The sequence below is a fragment of the Podarcis muralis genome, chromosome 3, assembly GCF_964188315.1.
Source record: "Podarcis muralis chromosome 3, rPodMur119.hap1.1, whole genome shotgun sequence".
NCBI classification, from domain to species: Eukaryota; Metazoa; Chordata; class Lepidosauria; order Squamata; family Lacertidae; genus Podarcis; species Podarcis muralis.
Window position 1 is genome coordinate 3,232,350 of NC_135657.1, and position 25,813 is coordinate 3,258,162.

General features: G+C 44.5%; 1 protein-coding gene across 1 annotated transcript in view; it reads left to right on the plus strand.

Moving 5' to 3' along the window:
- Positions 1-25,813, plus strand: part of EPHX2 (epoxide hydrolase 2) — a 98,262-nt gene that overhangs the window by 61,669 nt on the left and 10,780 nt on the right. The window contains exons 11-16 of the mRNA XM_028725251.2: positions 1,515-1,600; positions 3,782-3,893; positions 20,521-20,595; positions 22,381-22,429; positions 22,960-23,062; positions 25,664-25,733. Of these exons, the coding sequence (XP_028581084.2) occupies positions 1,515-1,600; positions 3,782-3,893; positions 20,521-20,595; positions 22,381-22,429; positions 22,960-23,062; positions 25,664-25,733 (495 nt within the window). The remainder of the gene's footprint in view (positions 1-1,514; positions 1,601-3,781; positions 3,894-20,520; positions 20,596-22,380; positions 22,430-22,959; positions 23,063-25,663; positions 25,734-25,813) is intronic.

A 25,813-nucleotide genomic window follows, 5' to 3' on the forward strand; every position in this document is an offset into this window, starting at 1 on the left:
GCCGCTGAGGCTGGGCCAACCTACTCCAAAGGAACTTGCCTCTTGCCAGGGCTAATTTAGGACTCAAAGAGCAAGCAAGGTGAGTCTCCTTTCCACGGGCTTTCGGAATAAGCGAGGAAAAGGGTTGGTGGATGCAAGCTGTGTCTCGAATGAAGCCGTATCTTGAGCAAACAGATGGCTCTTAAAAGCCAGAATGGCCCTTTCAAGTTAAGAGAGGGCTTGGATGCTTGGAATTTGGAGTTTAGCTTTTTTTTCTCGCCCCACTCCTTTTCAAGATAATTTGGCAAGGCATCCCCTCTGAGTTGGCCTGGCTCTGGGCCAGCGTAAAAAGACAAACTGGCCTGGAGCCTCAACCCAGGGCAGAGTTTGTTTTTCTGGAAGTCATGCTTTACAGGACTGAGCACTCCTTAGGGGTATCTCCCCTTCTCTCTTTTGTAGTGGGCTGGTCTAAGCAAAAGGGCTCATCACATGCTGGTAGACTCTTGGACTGTGCCATGACAAACTTTGGGGTAGGGGGCTCAAGGACTGAATGCTGTCTTGTACTATAAATAAAAGACATTATCATGGCACATAGTTGTCCAATGCCAACAAAGGTCTGTATAGTTAAAGCTATGGTTTTCCCAGTAGTGATGAATGGAAGTGAGAGCTGGACCATAAAGAAGGAGAATTGATGCTTTTGAACTATGGTGCTGGAGGAGACATGACCCCCTGGACCAGAGCACACCAGGCACTCCTGTCTTCCACTGCCTCCCGCAGCTTGGTCAAACTCATGCTGGTAGCTTCGAGAACACTGTCCAACCATCTCGTCCTCTGTCATCCCCTTCTCCTTGTGCCCTCCATCTTTCCCAACATGCAGGTCTTTTCCAGGGAGTCTTCTCTTCTCATGAGGTGGCCAGAGTCTTGGAGCCTTAGCTTCAGGATCTGTCCTTCCAGTGAGCACTCAGGGCTGATATCCTTAAGAATGGATAGGTTTGATCTTCTTGCAGTCCATGGGACTCTCAAGAGTCTCCTCCAGCACCAGAATTCAAAAGCATCCATTCTTCGGCAATCAGCCTTCTTTATGGTCCATCTCTCATTTCCATACATCATGACTGGGAAAACCAGAGCTTTAACTATACAGACCTTTGTTGGCAAGGTGATGTCTCTGCTTTTTAAGATGCTGTCTAGGTTTATCATTGCTTTTCTCCCAAGAAGCAGGCGTCTTTTAATTTCGTGACTGCTGTCACCATCTGCAGTAATCATGGAGCCGTAAAATTCCGAGATTAAGTGCGTCCAAATGACATGTGATTGCGTTCATTGAGCTGAGGTTGGAAGTAGCCCCAAAACATCACATAAAGGGGCAGAGCAGAATGGGCTTATGTATACAGGGAAACCCCAAACAAAATGAGAATATTCCATACATAAAGCACCTTCCGTTAAGTTGCACCTTGCTGCTTGAAGTGCAGCAGAGCAGGAAACATGCCTTGCGCTTCCGAACCCTCCGTCAGCTCACTGCTTTTTCCGTTCTCCTTCAGGGCATCGCCCAAGCTACCTTCATCGGCCACGACTGGGGTGGTGTCACGGTGTGGCACATGGCTCTCCTTTACCCAGAGCGAGTCAGGTGAGTTGAATTAGCATTTGTGCAGCATTTTTAATTCTAAGGAAAATTAACATATTTAGCGGTTCCTCTCAACCTCCACCATGCACACATCTTAAGACAAAAAAAAACAAGTCAGGTAAGGGCCGTAGCTTAGCAGGGAAGCCTCTGCCTTGCAAGCAGAAGGTCTTGGGTTCGTTCCCCAATGGCACTTCCATGTAGGGCTGGAAGACTCCTGCCTAGAATCTTGGACAGCTGCTGCTGGTCCGTATGGACAGTACTGAGCTTGATGGACAACTGGGGTGAGGAAACTTCCTGTGTGTGATGGCCTGGGACTCAGACTCGGGACCGGAGGAGTCTCGGTCCACACCGGATCCTCTGCCTCAGGCGGCATCTGAACCAAGTTTGGGGCCTGATCCTGAAGAGTCCCAGTCTGCACAGGTTCCCCTGCAACAAGCACCAGCTGGGCCGAGTCAGGGGCCTGAGCCTGCCCTGGCTCCAGATGCGGGGATGACCTCGTTGCCTCCAGCTGGGCCATCACTTCCAGCTGCTCCACTACCGGTTGGGTCAGGGGAGGCTGAGGCGGCCTCTGGGTCTAGTAAGCCACCGATGTCTCCCGAGCTGCAGAGACTGAGGTCTGAGAGAAGGAGAGACCTGAGTACTGGCAGGAAGGAGTGCTTGCCTTCGGGCGAGACAGGGAGGTGAGTCGCCGGGGAATCAGGACCGGCCGTTACCCCAACAGAGATAAAAGGCTGTCGGACCCTGCCCCAGGTTGCGGGAGCAACATTGCTGCTTGCTGGAACCTGCCTGTTACCATGTGCCTGACCTTGCCCGCTTTCCTGCCTTGGCCCTGTCAGACTGACTCCTCGTGGAATCCTTGAATTCGGGACCGGACCTGGACCACGTTGCTTGGGTTAACCCCCGGGCCCAGCACACCCAGGGTTCCTAACAAAACAGCATTAGTATCTTGAACTTACCTGGGCAGTGGTGTTAGCAAATGATTCCCAGGGTGCTATGTGCAAACCTCTGTGCTTTGCTCAGAATAAACATGTAAAGTAGGGTAGCCTGGCCTCTCTGGGCGGCTCCCAACAGAATTAAAAGCACAATAAAACATCAAACATTAAAAACTTCCCTAAACAGGGCTGCCTTCAGATGTCTTCTAAAAAAGTCAGATAGTTGTTTATTTCCTTGACATCTGGTGGGAGGGCGTTCCACAGGGCGGGTGCCACCACTGAGAAGGCCCTCTGCCTGGTTCCCTGTAACTTGGCTTCTCACAGTGAGGGAACCGCCAGAAGGCCCTCGGAGCTGGACCTCAGTGTCCGTGCTGAATGATGGGGGTGGAGACGCTCCTTCAGGTATAATGGGCCGAGGCCATTTAGGGCTTTCAAGGTCAGCACCAACACTTTGAATTGTCCTTGGAAACGTACTAGAAGCCAATATAGATCCTATGGGACTGATGTTATATGGTCCCTGCGGTTGCTCCCAGTCCCCAGTCTGGCAGCCGCATTCTGGGTTAGTTGTAGTTTGGCTTGTTATACTTGTGACCAATCCTTGATGCACGAAGCCAAAGCTTTGTGTTCAAAATCAAGAGCAGGGTTATGAATGAGCAAACGCCTAGGTTTGATTTCATCGGAACTGAGAGAAGATGGCGTCTGCCAGCAGCGATATGACTTTTGGATTGATTCGGCACAAACACCAGCGTGTGAGGAGATACTTCAACAACAGAGGAGAATCATACACATAAAATCCACACAGAAACACATCGTTGCTTACTTCAGCTCGCTTATGGAAACAACTCAGAGGCCATGGAAGAAGGAAGGTTAACAACAGGAACTATTGGAAAGGCTATCCAAGGCAGCAGAGATAGGAGATGATCAGAGCCCCACCCGAACTTGAAGCATGGGAAGTCCCAACAAAAAATTTATAATTCAGGCAGAATATTTGGACTATTTGACATTTACTTGCATAATTTGGAACATTTAATGTGGTGATTGGATTGGATTGTTAAAATGGGAAACTTAATAAAAATGATTTTAAAAAAAGAAGATAAAGGGGAGCAAATAAAAAATAATCAAGAGCAGGATTTCTTGGCCAGAGCAGGGGTCGTAACTAAATTTATTTAAAATGTTTAAGATGCCGGAAGACTGTTGCTTTATGCAGCCACAGACTAACACTGCCCTCTGGCTTCTTGCTGTGATGTTTCAGGGCAGTGGCTGGACTGAATACTCCCTACAAGCCTCCAGATCCCGCAGTGGATGTAATGAAAAGGATTGAATCCATACCTGTCTTTGATTATCAGCTCTACTTCCAGGAGCCAGTGAGTATCATAGGGTCAAGATTGTAGAGTTGAAAAGGGTCATCTAGGCCAACCCCCTGCAAGGAAGTGTAAGAGTATGGAAGTTGGTGACGTGTACCGTGTTGGTGTCCAGCTGAGGCTGTGCCAGAATCTAGACTTGGGGTAGGTATTCTGTTTTTAATCCAAATCGTCTGCTGTTCATCTTTGGAACTGGACCCTGAACTGGACCGTATGGAGGATCCCAGTCTGTAGTGGACCACACGAGGGCAGAAGGCCAGTCCAATCTAGAGGCTTTGCTGCGCCGACAAATCACAGGAGCTGAGGTTGCACTCCTATCCATATCTACCTGAAGACGGCTCTGAGACCTGAGCATGCAGAGGCTCCATTCACACATCGTGCTACACACCAAACGATGGTTTGGTGTTCATTTTCTGCTCTTCACTAAACCATGGTTTGGTTTCATTTTTTGCTGTTCACTAAACCATGGTTTGGTGTTCATTTTCTGCTCTTCGCTAAACCATGGTTTGGTTTCATTTTTTGCTGTTCACTAAACCATGGTTTGGTGTTCATTTTCTGCTCTTCGCTAAACCATGGTTTAGTGTGGCACTGCAATTGTGTTGGCTGTTGAGGAGGAGGAGGAGTTTGCAGCCGCTCTGCTCCACTCCAGGCCTGTAAGGTCAGTTCAGGGCAGCCACTAACTCAGGTTTGGCTTAGTGTGCCATCCAAACCCGTGATCTCAGTTAAGGTTTTCGGATAGCTCAGTTGGTTGGAACGTGGTGCTGATAATGCCAAGGTCCCAGGTTTGATTCCCTTATGGGCCAACTTCATATTCCGGCTCTTCAATTCTGTGGTTCTATTACATCCTAAGCCCAACCTGCGCTGACCTAAAAAGTCTACAGAAAACCAAAGTGGGTAGACTGCACTCTGACACCCCTTTTAGGCTGCAAGACTCCCAGCTCAGAGCTGAGAGCCAGAGTGTCGGTTGATTCCTCTTTTCCACCCTGGAAGATATGGAGCACAGACTGTTTGGGCTTCAGCTGCTGTCAGTTTCCTGCATTTAGTGTGCTCAAGGTGATGCAATGGTTCAAAGGAAGCAAAACTCTTGTGCAAGCCCAAAATGTACGTAGCTCTGGGTTCCGTGTTGGCCATTTGTTTTGTCACCTTTGATCTTGGGAGTTTTATCACGCTTTTCTTGTGCCCTGCCATGAGTTGATTGCTTATGAATAGTCTTAGGGATGAGTTTTTTGTCTGCAGATTGTTTCAGGCCTGCAAGAATACGATACTATACGATAATCTTTATTGTCATTGTCCCATACTAAACGCGAAATTGAAAAAAATCTACATCAGAAATTCAAAAACCAACAAGCCTGCTATCCCAGCCTGGTTAGCCCCCTAAAACTCTTGATACCCCATAATTAAATGCAGTATATTCCCATAGAGACTACCTTACACTGCGTTTAAAACCAAAATCGCATTTGGATAGAAACTGTTTCTCAGGCGGCTAGTCCTAGTCTTTATTGTTGAATGGTTTCTTTAAATGTAAAGGTTCATCATTGTTCCACTCGATGTGTATATCTTAAAGGGGCCAGAGCAAGGGCCAGAGCAAGATAACGAGACCCAACTTTAAAGCTGTGAAACATAGCAGGTGCTGCTGAGTTGTATTTGATTAAGGTGTGTCAGCATTTGGGTTTAGTATATAAGGAGCAGCACCTAGCTCTCCCATTACCCTGGGGGTTGGGTTGGTGGTTGGGTCTGGTTTGGTTGTTAATGTATTTAGTGTAAATGGAGTTTTTGTTTTTCTTATTAAAACCTTGTTTAAGTTATTTTTGAGTCCTTTTCATTTTTAATGCATGATCTCCCCAGCAAGCTATCTGCAGCGCTACCATACTGCAAATAGCCAACATCTTTGGTTATGGGCCCAGCTGCTGAGTGGATGACTGCATATTTTTGGACTCTGAGAAAGGTTTGAAAACTCCTTCTCCTGTTAGTGTAATTTTTTGTGGGTCTGGAAGAGTTCCAGAATGGTTGACCGGGTTCCTGAAGCTGAGAAGGCTCTGGTCTTCCCACAGCTAACAGATGAGAACTATAGTTTATGGTCTTTTCGGGTGGAGGCGCTTTTGACCTCTAGAGAAGTATGGACCTATGTAACTGATGACCCTCCTGACCCTGTAACTAATGCTTGGTCGAAAGGAGATGCAAAAGCCAAGGGCGATAATTAATTTGGCAGTCAGCGACCAGCAAGTAGTCTATATAAGAAATAAGAAAACTGCCAAAGAAATGTGGGACAGTCTTGCAGCAGTGCATGTTAGAAAAGAGTCAGCATCTGCATTGACGTTTTTCAAGCAGTTGTACCAGACGAAGTTGCAGCCTGGTGGTGATTTGGCAGCACACTTGAGACGTCTGGAGGCAATACGCGGCGAATTAATTCGAAGGGACATGGTGATACCTGATATTCAGTATGTTTTTATCATCCTTTGTTCCCTTAATGAGGACTTTGATGGTATAGCTAGCCAGATATCTGCTGTTCCACCAGCACAATTAACTGTGGAAGGGGTAACGGCAAGATTAATGGGCGAGTTGGATAGAAGGGAGGCTTGTGCCATAAGCACTCCTATTTCCAGAAAGAATGAGGAATGCCATATGCAAACCTGTGGTGATACAACTGCATTTAAAGCTGCAAAGTGTTGTTGGTTCTGCAATAAGCAAGGACATTTTGCAAAGGACTGCAGAGTCAAAAGAAAGCAAAGTACTCCCAAGTCTGTTTCTGTTCGTCAGTCACGGTTGTCAGCCCAACAGCAGACATCGTATAGTAAAGACAGAAACGAGCCGCGAGCTTTTCATGCTTGGACTACAAATCGTAAAAGAATTAAAGATGCCAAGTGGAAGTCTTTTATTATAGACTCTGGAGCATCTCAGCACATCTGCAATGATCGAAGCTTGTTTATTTCTTTCGAAGAGGAAATTGGTAATGTACATTTAGCCAATTCACAAGTCTTGCAGTCGCTTGGCAGAGGTACTGTTAAACTTGACTCTTTAAACATTACAATAGCAAACTGCATTTACTGCCCGTCAGTGGACAATTTATTGTCAGTAAGGTGCTTTGCTCGTCAAGGCATAACTGTGCGTTTCTTAAAATCAATGTGTGAGTTTTTTGATGGGAACAAACGTTTATTGTATGCCCGGGACTCTGATGGTTTATATAGACTCTATTTTCGCACCTACTCCCAATCGCCTATAAATTGCAGAGCAGCACAGTCAAGCCAGGGGTTGAGGAATGTAAGGCCTCATTCCGGGTGTGTCCATGAGGCGCACAGAATTCTGGGACACCTGAATTTTGCTGATGTAATTAAGACAAAGAATATTGTTAATGGCCTCAACTTAAAACCATGTAAATTCTTTATGCAATGTCTATCCTGTTGCAAGAATAAGATTAAGGTTGCACGCAAGGGTAGGTGCTCAGATAGGAAAGTAACTGAACCATTTGAGCGTGTACATTGTGATTTAGTTGGGCCACTCCCACCATCATTAGGAGGTTCTAAGTACTGGTTTACTCTGATAGACCAGTATAGTAGATACTGTTGGACTTATGCAATAGCTGAGAAGTCCCAAGCATTTGAAAAGTATAAAGTTTTTTGCAACTGGGTAAAAACGCACTTTAACAAACCAATTAAGAACCTGTTCTCTGACCGGGGCGGGGAATTTGTTTCTGAGGATTTTGAGAAATTCCTGGAAGCGCAGGGGACTACTCATGAGTTATCTTGCCCCCGAAGTCCCTGGCAAAATGGGCTTGTTGAAGTTGTGCAGCGTGACCTACAGGCAGGGGTTAAAACGTATCTGCATGATGCTAATCTGCCCAAAGTCTTTTGGGCTGAAGCACTTAATGCATTTTGTTACGTTAGAAATCGCAGTTATCATACTGGTTTAGATGTCACCCCCTATGAGAAACTGTTTAAAAAACGCCCTAATCTGAAATACCTCCGCATTTGGGGTTCAGATGTAATTATGCATTATCCTGCTAAGCAAAAATTGGGTGAACGTAGTGTCCAGGGAAAATTAATGGGCTACCAGCAGGGGGCGTACAGAATTTACATACCAGCAACTGGCAAATTTCATATTACCAGAAGCATGATACAAACTGTAAATTGGAATGGAGTTGCTGTCTTCCAAGATACTGATGGTATAGATAATACTGAGGAAGAAGAGGAAGAAACAGCAGAAGAAGCAGCAGGAAATAGTGCTTCTGAATTAATGGGAAAAGACAAAAAGCCTGTTGAGTCTGATAATTTGTTTGATGATTTAAAGTCACAGGCACCCGAGGGGAGGTTAGATTCTCTTGATTTTTCTGACCGAGAGCTTAGCCTACAGGCACCTCTTCAATCTGACAATGATTTACAACCTGAAACTAGTGGTTTACTTAGTCCCATTAAGTCTGAGGAGTCTGACTCTCCTTCTGGACTGAGACGTTCAGATAGAAAGAGACAGAAGCCACAACGATTTGCAGATGAACATTTTAATACTGTGTATGCCAATAAGGTAGTTTTTGAGCCAAAAAGCTACAGTGATGTTCAGAAATTACCTAAGCAACAAGCTGCAAATTGGTATAAAGCTATGAACTCCGAGATAGCTTCTTTAAAAGAGCATAACACTTGGTCTCTTGTACCACAAACCCCAGATATGAGACTTATTGATTCGAAATGGGTTTATAGAGTTAAAACGAATGACAAAAATGAAGTTGTAAGGTACAAAGCAAGATTAGTTGCTAGGGGTTTTCAACAAATTCCAGGCGAAGATTATGATTTGTGTTATTCACCAAGCGTAAAATATGAAACAGTTAAGCTTTTGTTAAAAGATGCATCACAGCGTGGACATTCCGTTTATCACCTAGATATAAAAACTGCATATTTGTTTGCAGATTTAAAAGAACAAATTTTTATGCGTGTTCCTGAAGGCATAGACGCCGCTGAAGGTTTGGTATGCAAATTAAACAAATCCCTTTATGGTCTGCACCAAAGTGGAAGGAATTGGCACCAAACTTTAGCAAAAGAATTGCTGGATATTGGTTTTTCACAAGGAAAGGCAGACAATTGTGTGTTCATAAAGGAAAGGGCAAACTGTAACAAAAATATGTGTGTATGTAGATGACGTATTAATTTCTACAAAAACTAAACAGGAATATGAACAGGTGGTATCACAGTTACAGAAGAAATTTGATGTAGTGGAATTAGGCATAGCTAAAAATTACTTATCCATGCAAATTGAGAAAGGCAAAAATGGATCTTTTCTGGTTCATCAAACTGCAAAAATTGATGATCTTGTTGAAATGCTATGTTTAGAAAATGCAAATGGGAAGGAAACACCTATGGTGTGTGGTTTCACCTTTACAGGTGAAGACAAGCCATTTCCTAACAAAACTTTGTATCGTTCTGCTATAGGCAAGCTAAATTTCATTCAAAGAATCTCAAGACCAGATATAACTTATGCTTTTCACTTTCTGGCAAAATTTGTGGAAAAGCCTACTACACAATGTTTCTCTGCTCTTAAGAGAGTGGTAATGTACCTTAAACATACCAAACATTATAGGTTGCAGTTTACAACATGTATTGACAAAGGTTTTGAAATTTTCTGCGATGCATCTCATGCAATGGAACAAAATAATTGCAGGGGTGTGTCTGGTATGGTGTTTTGTTATAACGGTTGTCCATTTGAATGGAAGTCCCAAACACAAACCATTATTTGTCTCTCCACAACAGAAAGTGAATTGTGTGCATGCGTTCAGGCCACTCGTGATGTAGAATGGTATCTGCAAGTGTTTGCAGACCTACAGATGCAAGTAACACTACCAGTAAAAGTTTACCTTGATTCCCAGAGTGGACTTGCTATCCTGTGCTCAGAGACCAGTACGCAGCGCACTAGAGTCTTAAGGTTACGTTTAGAATTTGTAAAGCAACTAATTGCTGATGAAATGGTTGTATTTGAATATGTTCCTGGTGACAGTCAAATTGCGGACATTTTTACAAAAGCACTTCCAAAGGTTACACATGAAAAACATGTACAAAGTATGCTTTCTGTTTTTGTTCCACAATGATGAACCGCAGGGGAAATGTTGAATGGTTTCTTTACATGTAAAGGTTCATCATTGTTCCACTCGATGTGTATATCTTAAAGGGGCCAGAGCAAGGGCCAGAGCAAGATAACGAGACCCAACTTTAAAGCTGTGAAACATAGCAGGTGCTGCTGAGTTGTATTTGATTAAGGTGTGTCAGCATTTGGGTTTAGTATATAAGGAGCAGCACCTAGCTCTCCCATTACCCTGGGGGTTGGGTTGGTGGTTGGGTCTGGTTTGGTTGTTAATGTATTTAGTGTAAATGGAGTTTTTGTTTTTCTTATTAAAACCTTGTTTAAGTTATTTTTGAGTCCTTTTCATTTTTAATGCATGATCTCCCCAGCAAGCTATCTGCAGCGCTACCATACTGCAAATAGCCAACATTTATAACCCTGGACCTTCTTCCAGAAGGCAGAAGCTGAAAGAGATCATTTCCGGGGTGCGCACTATCCTGCGCTATCTCTGTAGCTTTCTTATGGCACCTGGAAGCGTAGATTTGATCTAAGGTGGGAAGAGTGCACCCAATTATTCTCTCTGCAGTCTTTACAACCCTGGACAGCATTGTTTTCCCCCTGACCGTGCAGCTCCCAAACCACACACAGAGACCATAAGTTGACACACTCTCAACGGTACAATGGTAAAATGCCATCAACAGGTCCTTTGAGAGATTGTTTTTCCGGAGGATTCTCAGAAAATATAACCTCTGCTGAATGCCCTCCGTTCAGTCTTTTCCGCGTGATGTGATGTTGCATCCCCAGAGGCATGCTAGGACACAGAAGCAAAGGGAGGGACCTCAGTTGCAGCTCCTGTCTAATATTCAAGGGGAGGGAGTTCCAAAGTTTTAATGCCACTAACACTAAACGCCCAAATCCTGCATTGTGTGGAATGGACCTCCTGATAGGATGGTTTCTGCAGCAGACCCCCCACTGGGTATCCAAGGGGGTGAGATGATCTCTCGGAAACCAACACTAACCAGAACTCCAAATCCATTTTTAAGGCTGAGAAGAAGAATAAAGGAAAAATTTGTAGTCCTTGTATTAGCAAGGCTGGAAGCGAATTTGAGAGAGAGAAGACGCTCTGTAGAGCAGCCTTTGCAAAGCTGGTGCCCCCCCCCCAATGATTTGGACTACAGTTCCCATCAGCCCCTGCCAGCATGTTGCTCTCCCTACTGAACTGCTTCCCTCCCACCCTCTATCGGCCTTCTGACCACTAGGCATCCTGTTTTGCAACCTTCGGCTTTTCTTCTTTACGTGAGGTTTTGGTTTTGTGTTGGTTCTGGAGCGAGAGATTTGTTTTGGCCACGATAAACTATTCCCTTGCCAGAAAAGATCTATTTCTCACATCTGTGGCGAGCTGCAGTTTTGCCTTCGCCAGCATGAAGCAGCCGGCCCTGATTCTGGTTGGAAGGGCTGAGCCCGTCTTGGCAGCTTCTGGGGAAAAGCTTCACTGCGTGGGAAGAAGAGGTCCTAAGCTTTTTTTCACATTGGACTGAGTGCAGCCTCTGCCTCCTCTCCTCTCCTCTCCTCTCCTCTGTGTGTTTGGAGGCAGGGTGAGGGAGGCAACCCGGCTGGAAGTGATTTCTGGGCGCCCGAAGTGCATTTCCTTGTCGTCGCCCTGCTTCGCTCGCAGTTTTGATTAAAGGGATGAATTATTGAAATCGCCCAATTGCCGCTCAAGGTTATTGCTTTCCAGGGTTGTTTTAGCTGGCGTTTATTATGCAAATGCTCTTCTTCTCCCCCAAATTGTCCTCTTCCCTAACTCTTTGCACTGATTTTGTGTGTGTGTGTGTTCACGCATGCGCGCTCAGTTTCGCACCCTTAGGAAAGTTTGCATCCGTGGGAAGCAGGTGTTTCTTTTATTTATATATATATAGAGAGAGAGAGAGAGAGAGAGATGATAATCATTTTTCTTTTTCATTCATTACATACATCTCAAATTCTTAATATTTACTATGTATTCCTTCCTCCCTCCCCTCCTAGGCTTCCCCCAACTTCCACTACTGGTTTGTTTCTCCTTTCACCCACTTTGCTACCTCCTAACAGAAAAAGTAAGGTCCATATAGTTAAAGCTAGCAAAATTAATCATAAACAATAAATATAACGCAGGAAAGGACTGGATGGACCCCCTTCGCCGTAATAAAAGCAGGGCTCCTTTTCCACAGTTTTGCTCCCCAGCATGCCTGCAGTGGGGCAAGTAATCTTGACTCATCTGGCCAGCATTGAGGGGAGAAAAATCTCCTGGGCTGGCAAGTGTGCGTCTCAAGAAGCAGAGCTGGTAGATCTGCCCACGGCCTTGAAGAATTCTTTCCTGCTCCCCGGTGCCCATCCAAGCTCTGTATGGCCAGCAATCCCACCTCATCAGCAGTTTGGCTTGTGGGGTTGGGAAGAATTAGTGCTGAGGCTGGGCTCTGAATCACAGCTGGGCTAGTCTACAGCAGTAATCCAATTTAGCTTTGCAAGGAAAGAACCCATCATTCACCGAGAACAGAGAGTGGATGACAATCCAGCCGCAGTCAGGCAATTGGAAATTGGAGCCGACTGGCGCTGTCAACCCAGAGTGATGAGGGGCTATAAAATCTGCTCCTGGCACCATCTGACTTTTATTGATTTCCTGGTTATCTCAAATGTCAGGAGGGTGCTTTGTGTGTGTCCCCCCCCTTTTTTTTTTCCTTCCAGTGTTGTCATTAACCAGTTCTTTAAAAGCAAAGTGCATTAAACCAACTTTAATCCTTTCTTTAACATGTTCGGTAGATAAAGGGAACACTCTGAATGTAAAATACCTGGATCTGCAGCAAGCTGTCTTGCACACATTGCCGCTGTTGGTTCAGTCTGAGGTCTCTGGGCCAGGAGCGCAGTCTTGTTTCGAACAGCACACTCAAAGAAGCACAGGGGCAGAATTTGCAGACCTTTGCAGGGCTGCCGGATCTCTGGAGACTAGGGGTCTGAGAGCCCAGGGGTGGCAACTGAGCCTAAGACTGTAAGAAGAGCCTGCTGCATCATGCCAGTGGTCCATCTATTCCTGCATCCTGTTCTCACAGTCTCCACCCAGATGACTCCATGGGAAACTAGCAAGCAGGATTTGAGCACGAGAACCTTCTCCCCTCCGGCGGTTTCTAGCAACTGGGATTCAGAGCCATCTCTCCTCGGGCAGTTGAAGCAGAGCAGAGCCATCCTGGCCAGGAGCTGGGCTTTTCCCCCAGGCAGAATTCAGTTCTGGCACCTTTCAGGCGGGCGCCATTGCCATTTTAAGAGAACAAAGGTTCATGGTGCGTTCCAGCACCTCTTTTTATAGAAAAATAGCACTTCCTGTCTCCTCTCCTTGCAAGTTCGCTGTCTTTACCTCTCCCCTCCCAGGCAGCCTCCTTTATCGCTAGAGTCCCTTATCTCCTTCCGATCGCTTGCCGATCAGCTCCTCAGTGGCATTGTTTCAACACCCACTTCCATCTTCTTCTTCTTTTAAAAAAAAAAAGCATGATCTGCTTTTTGCCCCTGGGCAATTTGGCTGCAGGGACCAGGCATTCACTCCATAAGACGCACAGACATTTCCCCTTACTTTTTAAGTGCATCTTATGGAGCAAAAAATATGGTATATTCACATAACCAAGAGACCACAGGGCGGTTTCCAACGCCCATCTAAGCTTGGCGCTCCTGGGTCAGCAAGTTCCATAGTTGAACTGTGTGCTGTGTGAAACAAGACTTTCTTTTATCTTTCATCTGTTCTGAACCTTCCAAAAGGGCTCCTTCGTATGGCCCCCAAGTCCTTGTTCCGCTTTTTCATGTTACCAAACACTTGCAAATTTTCAGAACTGCATAGCTCAAAAAAAAAGTTTTTGAAGGCCCTTTTGTGGAGGGGTGGGGGGAGAGAGAAGGCACCTGTTCACAAACCTCCCCACACCCCACGGAAATCTTGCATTTTCCCAAACTGACATGCCAAATGAGGCCAGACTTGTGGCGCTCTCTTGCCTTGAAAACAGAAGTATCTCCCGTGTGAGAGACAGACTGAAAAGTGGAGCTCTGTTGACTTCTGGGCTGCCTTGTGGAGACATTTGCTTCTCTGCAAATGCACGCTTCCCCTCTTTTGTTTCCTTTGCTCCATGGTCGCTTAAACAAAATGGAATCAACAGAGCACTTTAAATTACAGGAAGGCAAACTGTCCGCTTTTTCTCAGGCGGCAGCTGTACAAAGCTCAAGCGAGCCTGTTGCTGTTCAAACAGGGGGCCTGCCAGCCCTTCCTACGGGCAAGAGGCAAGGAGGCAAAGAGAGTGGATGGTGCTGATAGGAAACACAGGTCCTTAACGCAGGCACTTAGTTGGACTTTCAGAGAATCATAGGATTGTAGAGTTGGAAGGGGAACCCCAGAGGTCATCCAGTCCAGCCCCCTGCAATGCAGGGATCACAGCTAAAGTATCCGTGGCAGATGGCCACCCAACCTCTGCTTGAGAACCTCCAATGAAGGAGATACCTCTGCTACCTTCTGAGGTAGAGCAGTGGAAGCAGCTACCATCTGAATAGGCATGATTAACTGCCAAAAGCCAGAAATTGATATATGCCACATTTTCCCGTGTATAAGACGATATTTTTTTCCCAATTTTTGGGCCCAAGGGGCAGAGTGCAGTTCGCTCCCCTGGACGTTTGAGAGTGGAGCAGAAAAAAACACAATTTGACTTCTGCAGCATACAAATTCCCTCTTAAATGGTTCTTTATGATTATAAAGCTATACGGTTTTCCCAGTGGTGATGTTGGGAAGTGAGAGCTGGACCATCAAGAAGGCTGATCGCCGAAGAATGGATGCTTTTGAATTCTGGTGCTGGAGGAGACTCTTGAGAGTCCCATGGACTGCAAGAAGATCAAACCGATCCATTCTGAAGGAAATCAGCCCTGAGTGCTCACTGGAAGGACAGATCGTGAAGCTGAGGCTCCAAGACTTTGGCCACCTCATGAGAAGAGAAGACTCCCTGGAAAAGACCCTGATGTTGGGAAAGATGGAGGGCACAAGGAGAAGGGGACGACAGAGGACGAGATGGTGGGACAGTGTTCTGGAAGCTACCAGCATGAGTTTGACCAAACTGCGGGAGGCAGTGGAAGACAGGAGTGCCTGGCGTGCTGTGGTCCAGGGGGTCACAAAGAGTCGGACACGACTAAACGACTAAACAACAACAACAATGATTCTTGCACTGCAGCGCCAAACAGTTCCCGGTTGTCGAGGACATGCTTTCGTTCCAGCTCAGCTGACCGGCTCTGTGCCAGCACCGCTCCAGTTCTTATACTGCATATTATAATAATGCTGACCAGACCAAAAAATAAAAGAAATTACCTACCGTAATTATGATACTAAACATATCGGTAAAGTTGTTCTGCTTGATGTTTAAAATATTTATTTCTTAATTTTGGGCTCAAAAAAACCAGGGGTCCAAATGATGGGAAGGCAGAATTTTTCAAGAAGTTGCATGAGACCCTACTAGATTATCTCGACTGCAAAATAATAATGATGGGGGACATGAATGGAGTGGTTTCTACAAATATGGACAAGGCACAAAGACAGACAATATCTAAAGAAGGAAGATTACCAAAGACTTTCTTCGAGATGACGGAAAATATGGACTTGATTGACATCTGGAGAACAAAGAATCCTCTCGAGAGAGAGGGAACTTTTTTCTCGGAATCTAAAATGACATGGACGAGAATCGACCAAATCTGGGTATCTAGTGTGATGGCTACAAAGATTAAAAAAGTAGAAATCTGCCCAAAAAACCTGCTCCGACCATAACGCCGTAAAGATGGAAATGAAAATGACAACAACTGGATCCTTTAGATGGAGAATGAATGACTCCCTATTTAGAGAGGAACAATTCTGTATAAAGGCCCTAAAGACATTGAAAGATTACTTTGAGATAAATTTGAGAACAAATGTGGAAAAAAGAACAATTTGGGACGCGAGTAAAGCCGTGATGAGAGGCTTCCTGATACAACAGAATTCAATCAAGAGGAAAAAGCAAAATGAAAGGAAAGAAAGAATTTTAGAAAAAATGAAGGAAGGAGAAAAGAAACTGAGGTCAAAACCAAAGTCTCAAGAAATTTTGAGAGAGATAAAATATTATCAGACGCAATATATGGAACTGACAAATCAAGAGATAGAATGGAAAATTAAACAAATGAGACAAAGGACTTTTGAGTCTGCAGACAAGTGTGGGAAGCTCCTTGCATGGCAATTGAAAAAGAGGCAAAAATTGAATACAGTTACTTGTTTGGAGATAGAGGGAAAGAATGTTCATAAGCCAAATGAGATAAGTAACTGTTTTCAAAGTTTTTTTAGGAAATTATACACACAAGGGCCAGTAAACGAACAAGAAATAGAAGAATTTCTTAAAAATTATGGACTACCGAAAATTCCAGAACAAGGCAAGTTGATTTTGAATGAGAAAATAACAGAACAGGAAATAGAGGAGGCCATTCAAAAGGCACAACTGGGAAAGTCTCCAGGACCAGATGGACTGACGGCTAGATATTATAAAGCTTTGAGAGAAGGTTTAGTGCAACCATTGAAAGAAGTTTGCAATGAAATATTGGAGGGGAAAAAGGCACCTGAAACGTGGAAAGAGGCCTTTATCTCACTTATACCAAAGACTGAGACTGAAAAGAACCAGGTTAAGAACTACCGCCCGATATCATTATTAAATGTGGATTACAAAATTTTTGCAGACATTTTAGCAAAAAGACTGAAGAAAGTATTGACAGGTGAGATTCATAAGGATCAATCTGGCTTTCTCCCGGGAAGACACATGTCTGACAATGTGAGGAACATAATAGACATTGTGGAACTGTTGGAAATGAACATTAACAGAAAAGCGGCTTTGATTTTTGTGGACGCGGAGAAAGCCTTTGACAATATTTGTTGGAGTTTTATGAAAAAGAATCTCCAAGGGATGGGGGTAGGCCAAGGTTTTGAAAATGGTATAGGTGCAATTTATTCTGAGCAGAAGGCAAAGCTAATTGTGAATAATGTGATAACGGAAGAGATAGCTATAGAGAAAGGAACACGACAGGGATGCCCTATTTCCCCCCTACTTTTTATACTGGTTCTGGAGGTTTTGTTAAATATGATTAGAAAGGACCAGTTGGTTAAAGGAATTCAGGTCGGAGTGAGAGAGTATAAATTAAGGGCATTTGCAGATGACCTAGTTTTGACTTTGCAACAGCCAATCACTAGTACAAAAAGAGTTTTAGAACTGATTGAGATATTTGGTCAAGTTGCAGGATTTAAGCTGAACAAACAAAAAACTAAAGTCTTGGAAAAAAAACCTAACAAATGAAGAAAAAGAGACATTCCAGAATGAAACAGGTTTGGAGATAGCAAAAAAAGTGAAGTACCTGGGGGTGAATTTGACATCGAAAAATGTGAATCTTTTTAAAGACAATTATGTTAAATGTTGGACAGAAGTTAAGAAAGATTTAGACATATGGTCAAGGCTGAAACTTTCCTTGTTAGGCAGAATTGCTGTTATTAAAATGAATGTATTGCCTAGAATGTTATTTCTGTTTCAGACATTACAAATAATAGACAAGATGGACTGTTTCAAGAGGTGGCAGAAAGACATATCGAAATTTGTCTGGCAGGGCAAAAAGCCAAGAATAAAATTTAAGACATTAACAGATGTGAAAGATAGAGGGGGTTTTGCCCTGCCGGACTTAAGACTTTACTATGAATCAGCAGCGTTTTGCTGGTTGAAAGATTGGCTGCTCCTCGAGAATACAGACATTTTGGATCTTGAAGGATTTGACAACAGATTCGGTTGGCATGCATATATATGGTATGACAAGGTAAAATTGCATAAAGGTTTTAAGAACCATATGGTGAGGAAAGCTCTGTATAATGTTTGGATTAAATATAAAGACCTGTTTGAAAGTAGAACCCCCAGGTGGTTGTCACCAATGGAAGCAAAAGAGGTGAAAAAATTGAATATGGGTTCTAATTGGCCTAAATATTGTGAAATTATAGAACAAGATGGTGAAAATGTAAAATTGCAGAGTTTTGAGAAACTGAAGTTTAAGGTGAGAGATTGGTTGCATTATCGACAGATAAATGAAGTATTTAAACAGGACAGAAAGAAAGGCTTCCAAGTGGAGAAGTCAAAATTAGAAACAGAACTGTTAGAACCCAATACTAAAAATTTGTCAAGAATGTACAACTTGCTGTTGAAATGGAATACTCAAGATGAAATGGTGAAATCTAATATGATTAAATGGGCACAGGATATTGGGCATGACATTGAACTTGCTGACTGGGAGCAGTTATGGACCACTGGTGTTAAATTTACGGCATGCAATGCCTTAAAAGAAAACATTATGAAAATGATCTACAGGTGGTACATGACTCCTGCTAAGTTAGCAAAGATCTATCATTTGCCCAACAACAAGTGTTGGAAGTGTAGTGAAACGGAGGGAACCTTCTATCACCTTTGGTGGACCTGCCCGAAGATTAAGGCTTTCTGGGAAATGATCTATAATGAAATAAAAAAAGTTCTGAAGAGAACGTTTGTTAAAAAACCAGAGGCCTTTCTCTTGGGTATGGTGGGCCAAATGGTGCCAAAGAAGGATAGGACATTTTTTATGTATGCCACTACAGCAGCAAGAATTCTTCTAGCAAAGTATTGGAAGACGCAAGATTTACCCACGTTGGAAGAATGGCAGACGAAGGTGATCGACTATATGGGACTGGCAGAGATGACTGGCAGAATTCGAGACCGGGGGAAAGAGGCGGTGGATGAAGATTGGAACAAATTTAAAGTTTATCTTAAAAACTGTTGTAATTTGGAAAATTAGGGGCTCAGAGTTATAAGAGATAAAGAACTACAGTTGTATTAATAACTAACTGAAGTTAAATACATGAAACATATTTAAGTTATGTTCAGAGGGTTGCTGAAAAATCTTGAAACAAGAATGCAGAAAAGGGGTGGTATGGGGAAGTCGTGTTTTTGTTTGTTTATGTTTATGTTTTTGTTTTGTCTTTTCTTTATTTATGGAAAACTAATAAAAATTTATTATAAAAAAAAACAAAAAAACCAGGGGTCGTCTTAGTTTCCTGCTTGGCAGGGGGTTGGACTCGATGGCCCTTGTGGTCTATTCCAACTCTATAATTCTATGATTCTTATACATGGGGGGTGCCTTATACACGGAAAAATACGGTAAATATTGTTGTGGGTTTGGGGGGGGGGCTGAATCCATGAGTCCCTTCTAGGAGGCCTGTGCCCACTGAGGGTTAGAACATAAGAGAGGAAGAGGTTGCTGCAGTAGTCAGACAAGTTTCTTTGCAAAATGATGGCCTTCTCTGGCCACTGGAGTGACCTCAGCAGCATCCCAAAAGAATGAGCCAGGTTGCGAGAGCTTCAACTAAGTGACGGGGCCCTCTTAGCTAACGGGGGGGGGTGGCTTTCTTCCACCCCCACCCCTAGCTGCTAGGTAGGAGACCGTGAGCCAGAGTTTTGGGGTGTGAGCTGAGCTGGAAGCTGGAGACACAGAGACCTGCTTGCTCTGGGACTAATGAAGATCTATTGGAGTGATAATTCTGGGAGCCCCTCCGTCTTAGCCCAGAGTTGTCTTATTTGTGCAAATGGATCAAATCTATGCTTCCAGGTGCCATAAGAAAGCTGCAGAGATAGCGCAGGATAGTGCGCACACCGGAAATGATCTCTTTCATCTTCTGCCTTCTGGAAGAAGGTACAGGGTTATAAAGACTAGGACTAGCAGCCTGAGAAACAGTTTCTATTCAAATGTGATTTGGGTTTTAAACGCAGTGTAAGGTAGCTTCTAGGGACGTGGGTGGCGCCGTGGGTTAAACCACAGAGCCTAGGACCTGCCGATCAGAAGGTCGGCGGTTTGAATCCCCACAACGGGGTGAGTTCCCGTTGCTTGGTCCCTGCTCCTGCCAACCTAGCAGTTCAAAAACATGAAGTGCAAGTAGATAAATAGGTACCGCTCCGGCGGGAAGGTAAACGGCATTTCCCTGCACTGCTCTGGTTTGCCAGAAGTGGCTTAGTCAAGCTGTACACCGGCTCCCTCGGCCAATAAAGCAAGATGAGCGCCGCAACCCCAGAGTCGGCCACGACTGCAACTAACGGTCAGGGGTCCCTTTACCTTTAAGGTAGTTTCTATGGGAGTATATTGTATTTAATTATGGGGTATCAGAGTTTTTAGGGGGCTAACCAGGCTGGGATAGCAGGCTTGTTGGTTTTTGAAGGTCTGATGTAGATTTTTTTCAATTTCGTTGTCCTTTATGGGACAGTGACAATAAAGATTATTGTATTGTATCGTATCGTAAAACCACATATCCTAAAGACACCGCAGTCTCCGCTGACTTCAAGCAAACCGGACCTGGCTAAACTCCCAGAACCCCTGAACTCTCCCCGAGATGGGAGTGGCATGTGACAATACTCTAATAAATAAGATCTTGAAAATCCAGTGCTTGGTTGTAGCCAAGAGAGATATTCTTCCTCCTCCTCCTGGCATGTCTTGCATCCACACTTCAATGTTTCGCCTTTTTCCTTTGCAGGGAGTTGCAGAGGCTGAACTGGAGAAGGACATCAGCAGGACTCTGAAGTTCATGATCCGGTCGATCCGGAAGGAGGTTGGTGTCTCCTGCGTGTGGGGTGTTGGGGCAGGAGAGGGTGTCCTGGGATGTCGGAGGCCCTGCTATTCACGCCTGGGTTCAGGTTGCCCTCCTGTTGAAATTGATGCTGTTTGTACTTTGTGTGCGCACAGGAGAGCAAGAGAGGCCAAATGTGTTGCAGAAGCCCTTGTGGGCATGGAGGGTTTAGTTTATTTTTATAATTTTCATTAGATTTTCTGTTTTACAATTTTAAATACTCATTTAAACATCCTTGCAATATCAGTGACTTCCCTTCTCTTTCCGTGGTTCATTTTCCATGCCATAAATCCCTGCATATTTAACATAAACGAAACCATTCAGTATCCCATTATTACATCCATCAAAACTTGTTTACACTGTTGAATTTATCTTAATGCCGGCAGTGTTTTCAGCTGTATGCAATTATTTCCAATATATTCAGCAAACATTTTCTAATCTTCTTTAAATGTATGTTCTTCTTGTTCTCTTATTCTATATGTTAAGTCTGCAAGCTGCGCATATTCCATCAGCTTAAGTTGCCATTCTTCTTTAGTTTGGACCTCGCTCGTTTTCCATTTTTGGGCCAACAAAACACAGGCCACAGTAGTGGCATACATAAATAACCTTTTTTGACACCTGGGAATTTCTGTGTGAATTATCCCCAACAGAAAGGACTCTGGGGTTGTTGTTGGGGGTTTTTGGAAAAGTACTTTAAAACATTTTTTTCAATTCATTATGAATCATTTCCCAATACTCTTTTGCCCTTTTACAAATCCACCGCATATGAAAAAACATTCCCTCGACCTCCTTGCATCTCCAGTTTAATGGGCGAGTTTAGTTGAATGGTGGGCAGTGCCGTAAGACCTCCAGAGGTGATACAGAATGGAGGGGGCTCAGTTAGACTTTGCCCCTCCACATGACTGCAGAAGCTGAATTGCATCGTGCAGATTTGGCCAAACCTGAATCATTTCCCCACCTCCATTTTCTTTTTAAAAAATCATTAAATTTTATTAATACAAAAAGAGAAAAAGAAAAGTACGTTCTACCATAACAAAACCACACAAAAATACACTATTATTTACACAAACATAAATTCTTTGACCCCCATTTCCCTCCCACCACCACACCCCTTGGCTTCCCTCCACCACTCCGCAACTTCCTTATTTTTTAGTTCTGTATGATCCTTGCACTCTTTAGATTTTGAATTTTTATCTCTTTATAACATTCCTGGATAATGTTGTGCTTTCTGCTTTACTCCTTTAATCTAAACATATCATTGTATCATTTTTATTTGGGCTGAAATATCCAGCCTTCTGTGGCTTAAAAGCTGGGTTACGTTTGCTCAGATTCATTTATTTTTTGACACTCTCTTGAGAATGCGGAGCTAAGTGGCCCATCAGTTCTGACTCTAGCACAGGGGCAGGCAACCTAAAGCCCGGGGGCCGGATGCGGCCCAATCGCCTTCTAAATCCGACCCGCGGACAGTCCGGGAATCAGCGTGTTTTTACATGAGTAGAATGTGTCCTTTTATTAAAAATGCATCTCTAGGTAATTTGTGGAGCATAGGAATTCGTTCAAATTTTTTTCCAAAATAAAGTCCGCCGTCCGCTCCCCAAGGTCTGGGGGACAGTGGACCAGCCCACAGCTGAAAAAGGTTGCTGACCCCTGTTCTAGCAGATCCCTTTCCCTCTCCCAGCTCCTCTCCACCTCACCTCTTTGCCTCCCCAGCACCACCAGCCTACTGGCCTGACTTCTGATCATTCATTCAAAACGCTTTCCTTGCAGGACAAGATAAACGGCCCTTCGCTTGATGTCAGGAAATGCCGGGAGCGAGGTGAGAGAACACAGCAGCCGGGCAGGCGCTCCGGCAGTTCCCACGTGATATGGGGTGCATGTATTTGGGCGTGGTGTGGAAAAGGGGAGAAGGGAAACCTTTTGCTCCCTCCCTCATCATGTGCTGGTCCCGAGGGTTAACCGTGAGGCGAGGTCCAAGTCCAGTCTGAGGTCGAGACTTTTATTTCTCGCTATGCAGACAGAAAAGAAATAAACGCGTGCTCTCTGTGAAAGCAGAGAGCAACTGAAGAACAAAGGAACAGGAAACCAGTAACATCACATCCGTCTCCTGTCTTCCATGAGACTTCCAATAGTCTGGAATCCCTGGAATGTAAACAGAGTCTTGTGACTCCAAGAGCACTGCACAGTGGCAACACACAGAAACCAACACCTCTTCCGCTCTTATAAATCCCACCCACAAAATAGCGACTGTCTGGAAATGCCATTTTTTGCTCAGGCCCCGCCATTTGCAATTAATTATGGCCACGAAAGCATGACTTTCATTTCAATCTTCCTTCATTTGCACCGCAGGAGGACTGCTGAAAGGACTTTCCGAAGACGCACCCTCAAGTTCTCTCCTGCCAGAGCCTGTACTGCAGTACTATCTCCAACAGTTTCAAAAATCTGGATTTAGGTGAGTGGCAGGGAGGGGATGAGGCAGGAGTAACTGTGGCTCTCATTTGTGTAGGAATAGATTTAGACAGTAGGAGAGGATTTATTGTTTAGTTCTCTTTTTTAAAAATGATATTTATTAAAGGTTTAACAATTACGAAAAAAAGAAAAAAAGACAATAAAAAATTACAATACTTCAAAAATAAAAAGCACAATAAAAAAACAATACAACAAAACAATAAGAAAAACAAAAACATTTAAAAACAAAAACATTTAAAAACATATCCAGTATTTCCGTATCTTTATCTTTCATTTACTTGTTTCATCGACCTCATCACACCTCCCTTTTTTGTATTCTAATTCAAATAGCTATTTCAGCAAATCCTTTCCATCTTTCTCAGTTTTTGTTCTATAATTTATCTTAACACAATTTGGCCTTAAATTCTACACTTTGACCCATTAACAATCCATTTTTACTTAGTTCTTTATAACCTTTCTACTAAAACCATGTAACTTCATTCCAGCATCCTTCTAACATTCATTAATTTTGCAATGTTTCTGTAAATATACTTTAAATTTTTTCCAATCTTCTTCCACCGACTCTTCTCCCTGGTGATTTATTGTTTAGTTCTTATCCTTCCTTGTGAGATCAGCAGAGTACCATCCTTTGCATCTTGGGAACTATGACAAGGTTGACTTAACCATCTAGCAACAATAATCCAAGATGCTTTAAGACAGACTGCGTTTTCCTGGTATTACCTGTTTTCTCCCCCTTAAAAATAGCAATCACACTCCCATTGTTTTGTGAAGAAATAAAAGTAGTATTTACTTACATAATCCAGGACTTGAATTAGTGCAAAATATACAGTGGTACCTTGGTTGTCGAACGGCTTGGCTCCCGAACAAATCAGCTCCCGAACGCTGAAAACCCAGAAGTGAGTGTTCCAGTTTGCAAATGTCTTTCGGAAGCCAAACATCCGATGTGCCTTCTGCATCTTCTGATCGAGTGCAGGAAGCTCCTGCAGCAAATTGGAAGTTGCCCCTTGGTTTTCGAACGGTTCCGGGAGTCGAACGGACTCTCGAAATGGATTAAGTTTGGTAACCAAGGTACCACTGTATGTTCAAAAATAGTGTCTGAGCTGCCGAGAGAGTTCTGTGAGCAGCAGAGCTCGGACATGCATGTGGGGCCAGCTCGGAAGCATGATGAAGAAAGAAGAGGCTGACCAGGCAGGAAGGAAGTATGTAGTGTTACAGCTTCCTGCCAAGGCAGGCAAAGGAAGCCATCTCACAAGGTTCTCTCTAGCAAATTTAAAGGAAAGCTCTGTGACCCTCAGCCCCTTCATGGGCATGTCTGGCACAATGTGAATCGTTGGTTTGACCAGGGCCATCTGACCCATAGGCACGAGGGGTGCGGGGCACCCGGGCGCCAGGTTCTCAGGGGCGCTAGGCCGAGAGTCCAGGGCCCGAGAGTTGAGCCCACCCATTGGACGGAGCGTTGCGTTGGGCTCTTCTGCTGTGGGCATCTCTGCGAGTTTGGGGGCGACCGAGCCAGCGAGGCGCTGAGGCTGCTGGCTGGCTCTGCCCTCCTGCACGCCTGGGACTGGGCAACTGGGGGGGGGGGCGATGGGTGGATCTTTGTACCCCAGAGCCGCCTATGCTTAAGACAGCCCTGGGTTTGACAGCAATATCGTCCCACAATTAGGTCTGGAGGGCACTTTGCCTTGGCACGGTACGCTCTCCTGTTCTTCTGCGCAAGGAAGAAGAAGAAGAAGAGTTTGGATTTGATATCCCGCCTTTCACTCCCTTTAAGGAGTCTCAAAGCGGCTAACATTCTCCTTTCCCTTCCTCCCCCACAACAAACACTCTGTGAGGTGAGTGGGGCTGAGAGACTTCAAAGAAGTGTGACTGGCCCAAGGTCACCCAGCAGCTGCATGTGGAGGAGCGGAGACGCGAACCCGGTTCCCCAGATTATGAGACTACCGCTCTTAACCACTACACCACACTGGCTCTGCAATGCAGCTTGTACTTGGGAGTGCAGGCATTGTTGGGATATAGTTCCGTTCCACCTTAAAAGGGTACAGGCATGACTGTTGTGTGCCACATGCCTGTTTACTTTCAGCACAGATCTGCTGGGAACTTCCGTTTGTATAGAGCTTTTGCTTTTTGCTGTTTTGCTGGAGACGAAGGGAAGCAGACATGTTTTTTCCTTTGTTCCTGCTGCTGAATAAAAGCTGTAAATATGCTTACACATTTCTCTGTCTGCCTCTTCTGCTGTGAGAAGATTTATTCACTCTGCTGACAGAGCGTGCATGGGTCTCTAAACGTATCTGAGGCTCGTGTCGCCGATTGATGCTGTTCCAAGGGAGACCAGTGATCGTCCGGCTGCCGGCCGGTGGCTGGAGCCAGCTGGGGGCCTGCCTGATGCCCCCGTCTCCCCGGCAGTATCCCAACAGGCATTGCATATGATGGGGCTCTGTGGGGCTCAAGGACTTCTGATTCTTTTGCGGTGGTTCACACACTGCAAGGGGTTGAACTGGATGGTCTTTGGGGTCCCTTCCAACTCTACAATTCTGTGTCTGGCCTCTTACGAGCCTCCTGCTCTTCTCCCCTTCGCCTCTTTCAGAGGACCACTGAACTGGTACCGAAACATGCAGGCCAACGTGCGCTGGGGATCCCGTGCAAGGAGCTGGAAGGTAAGGGATGGAGAAGAAGCGACTCCCTTGATTTTAGAGTGTTGTTTATGCTGTACTTTTGTACTGTTTTATGTTAGCCG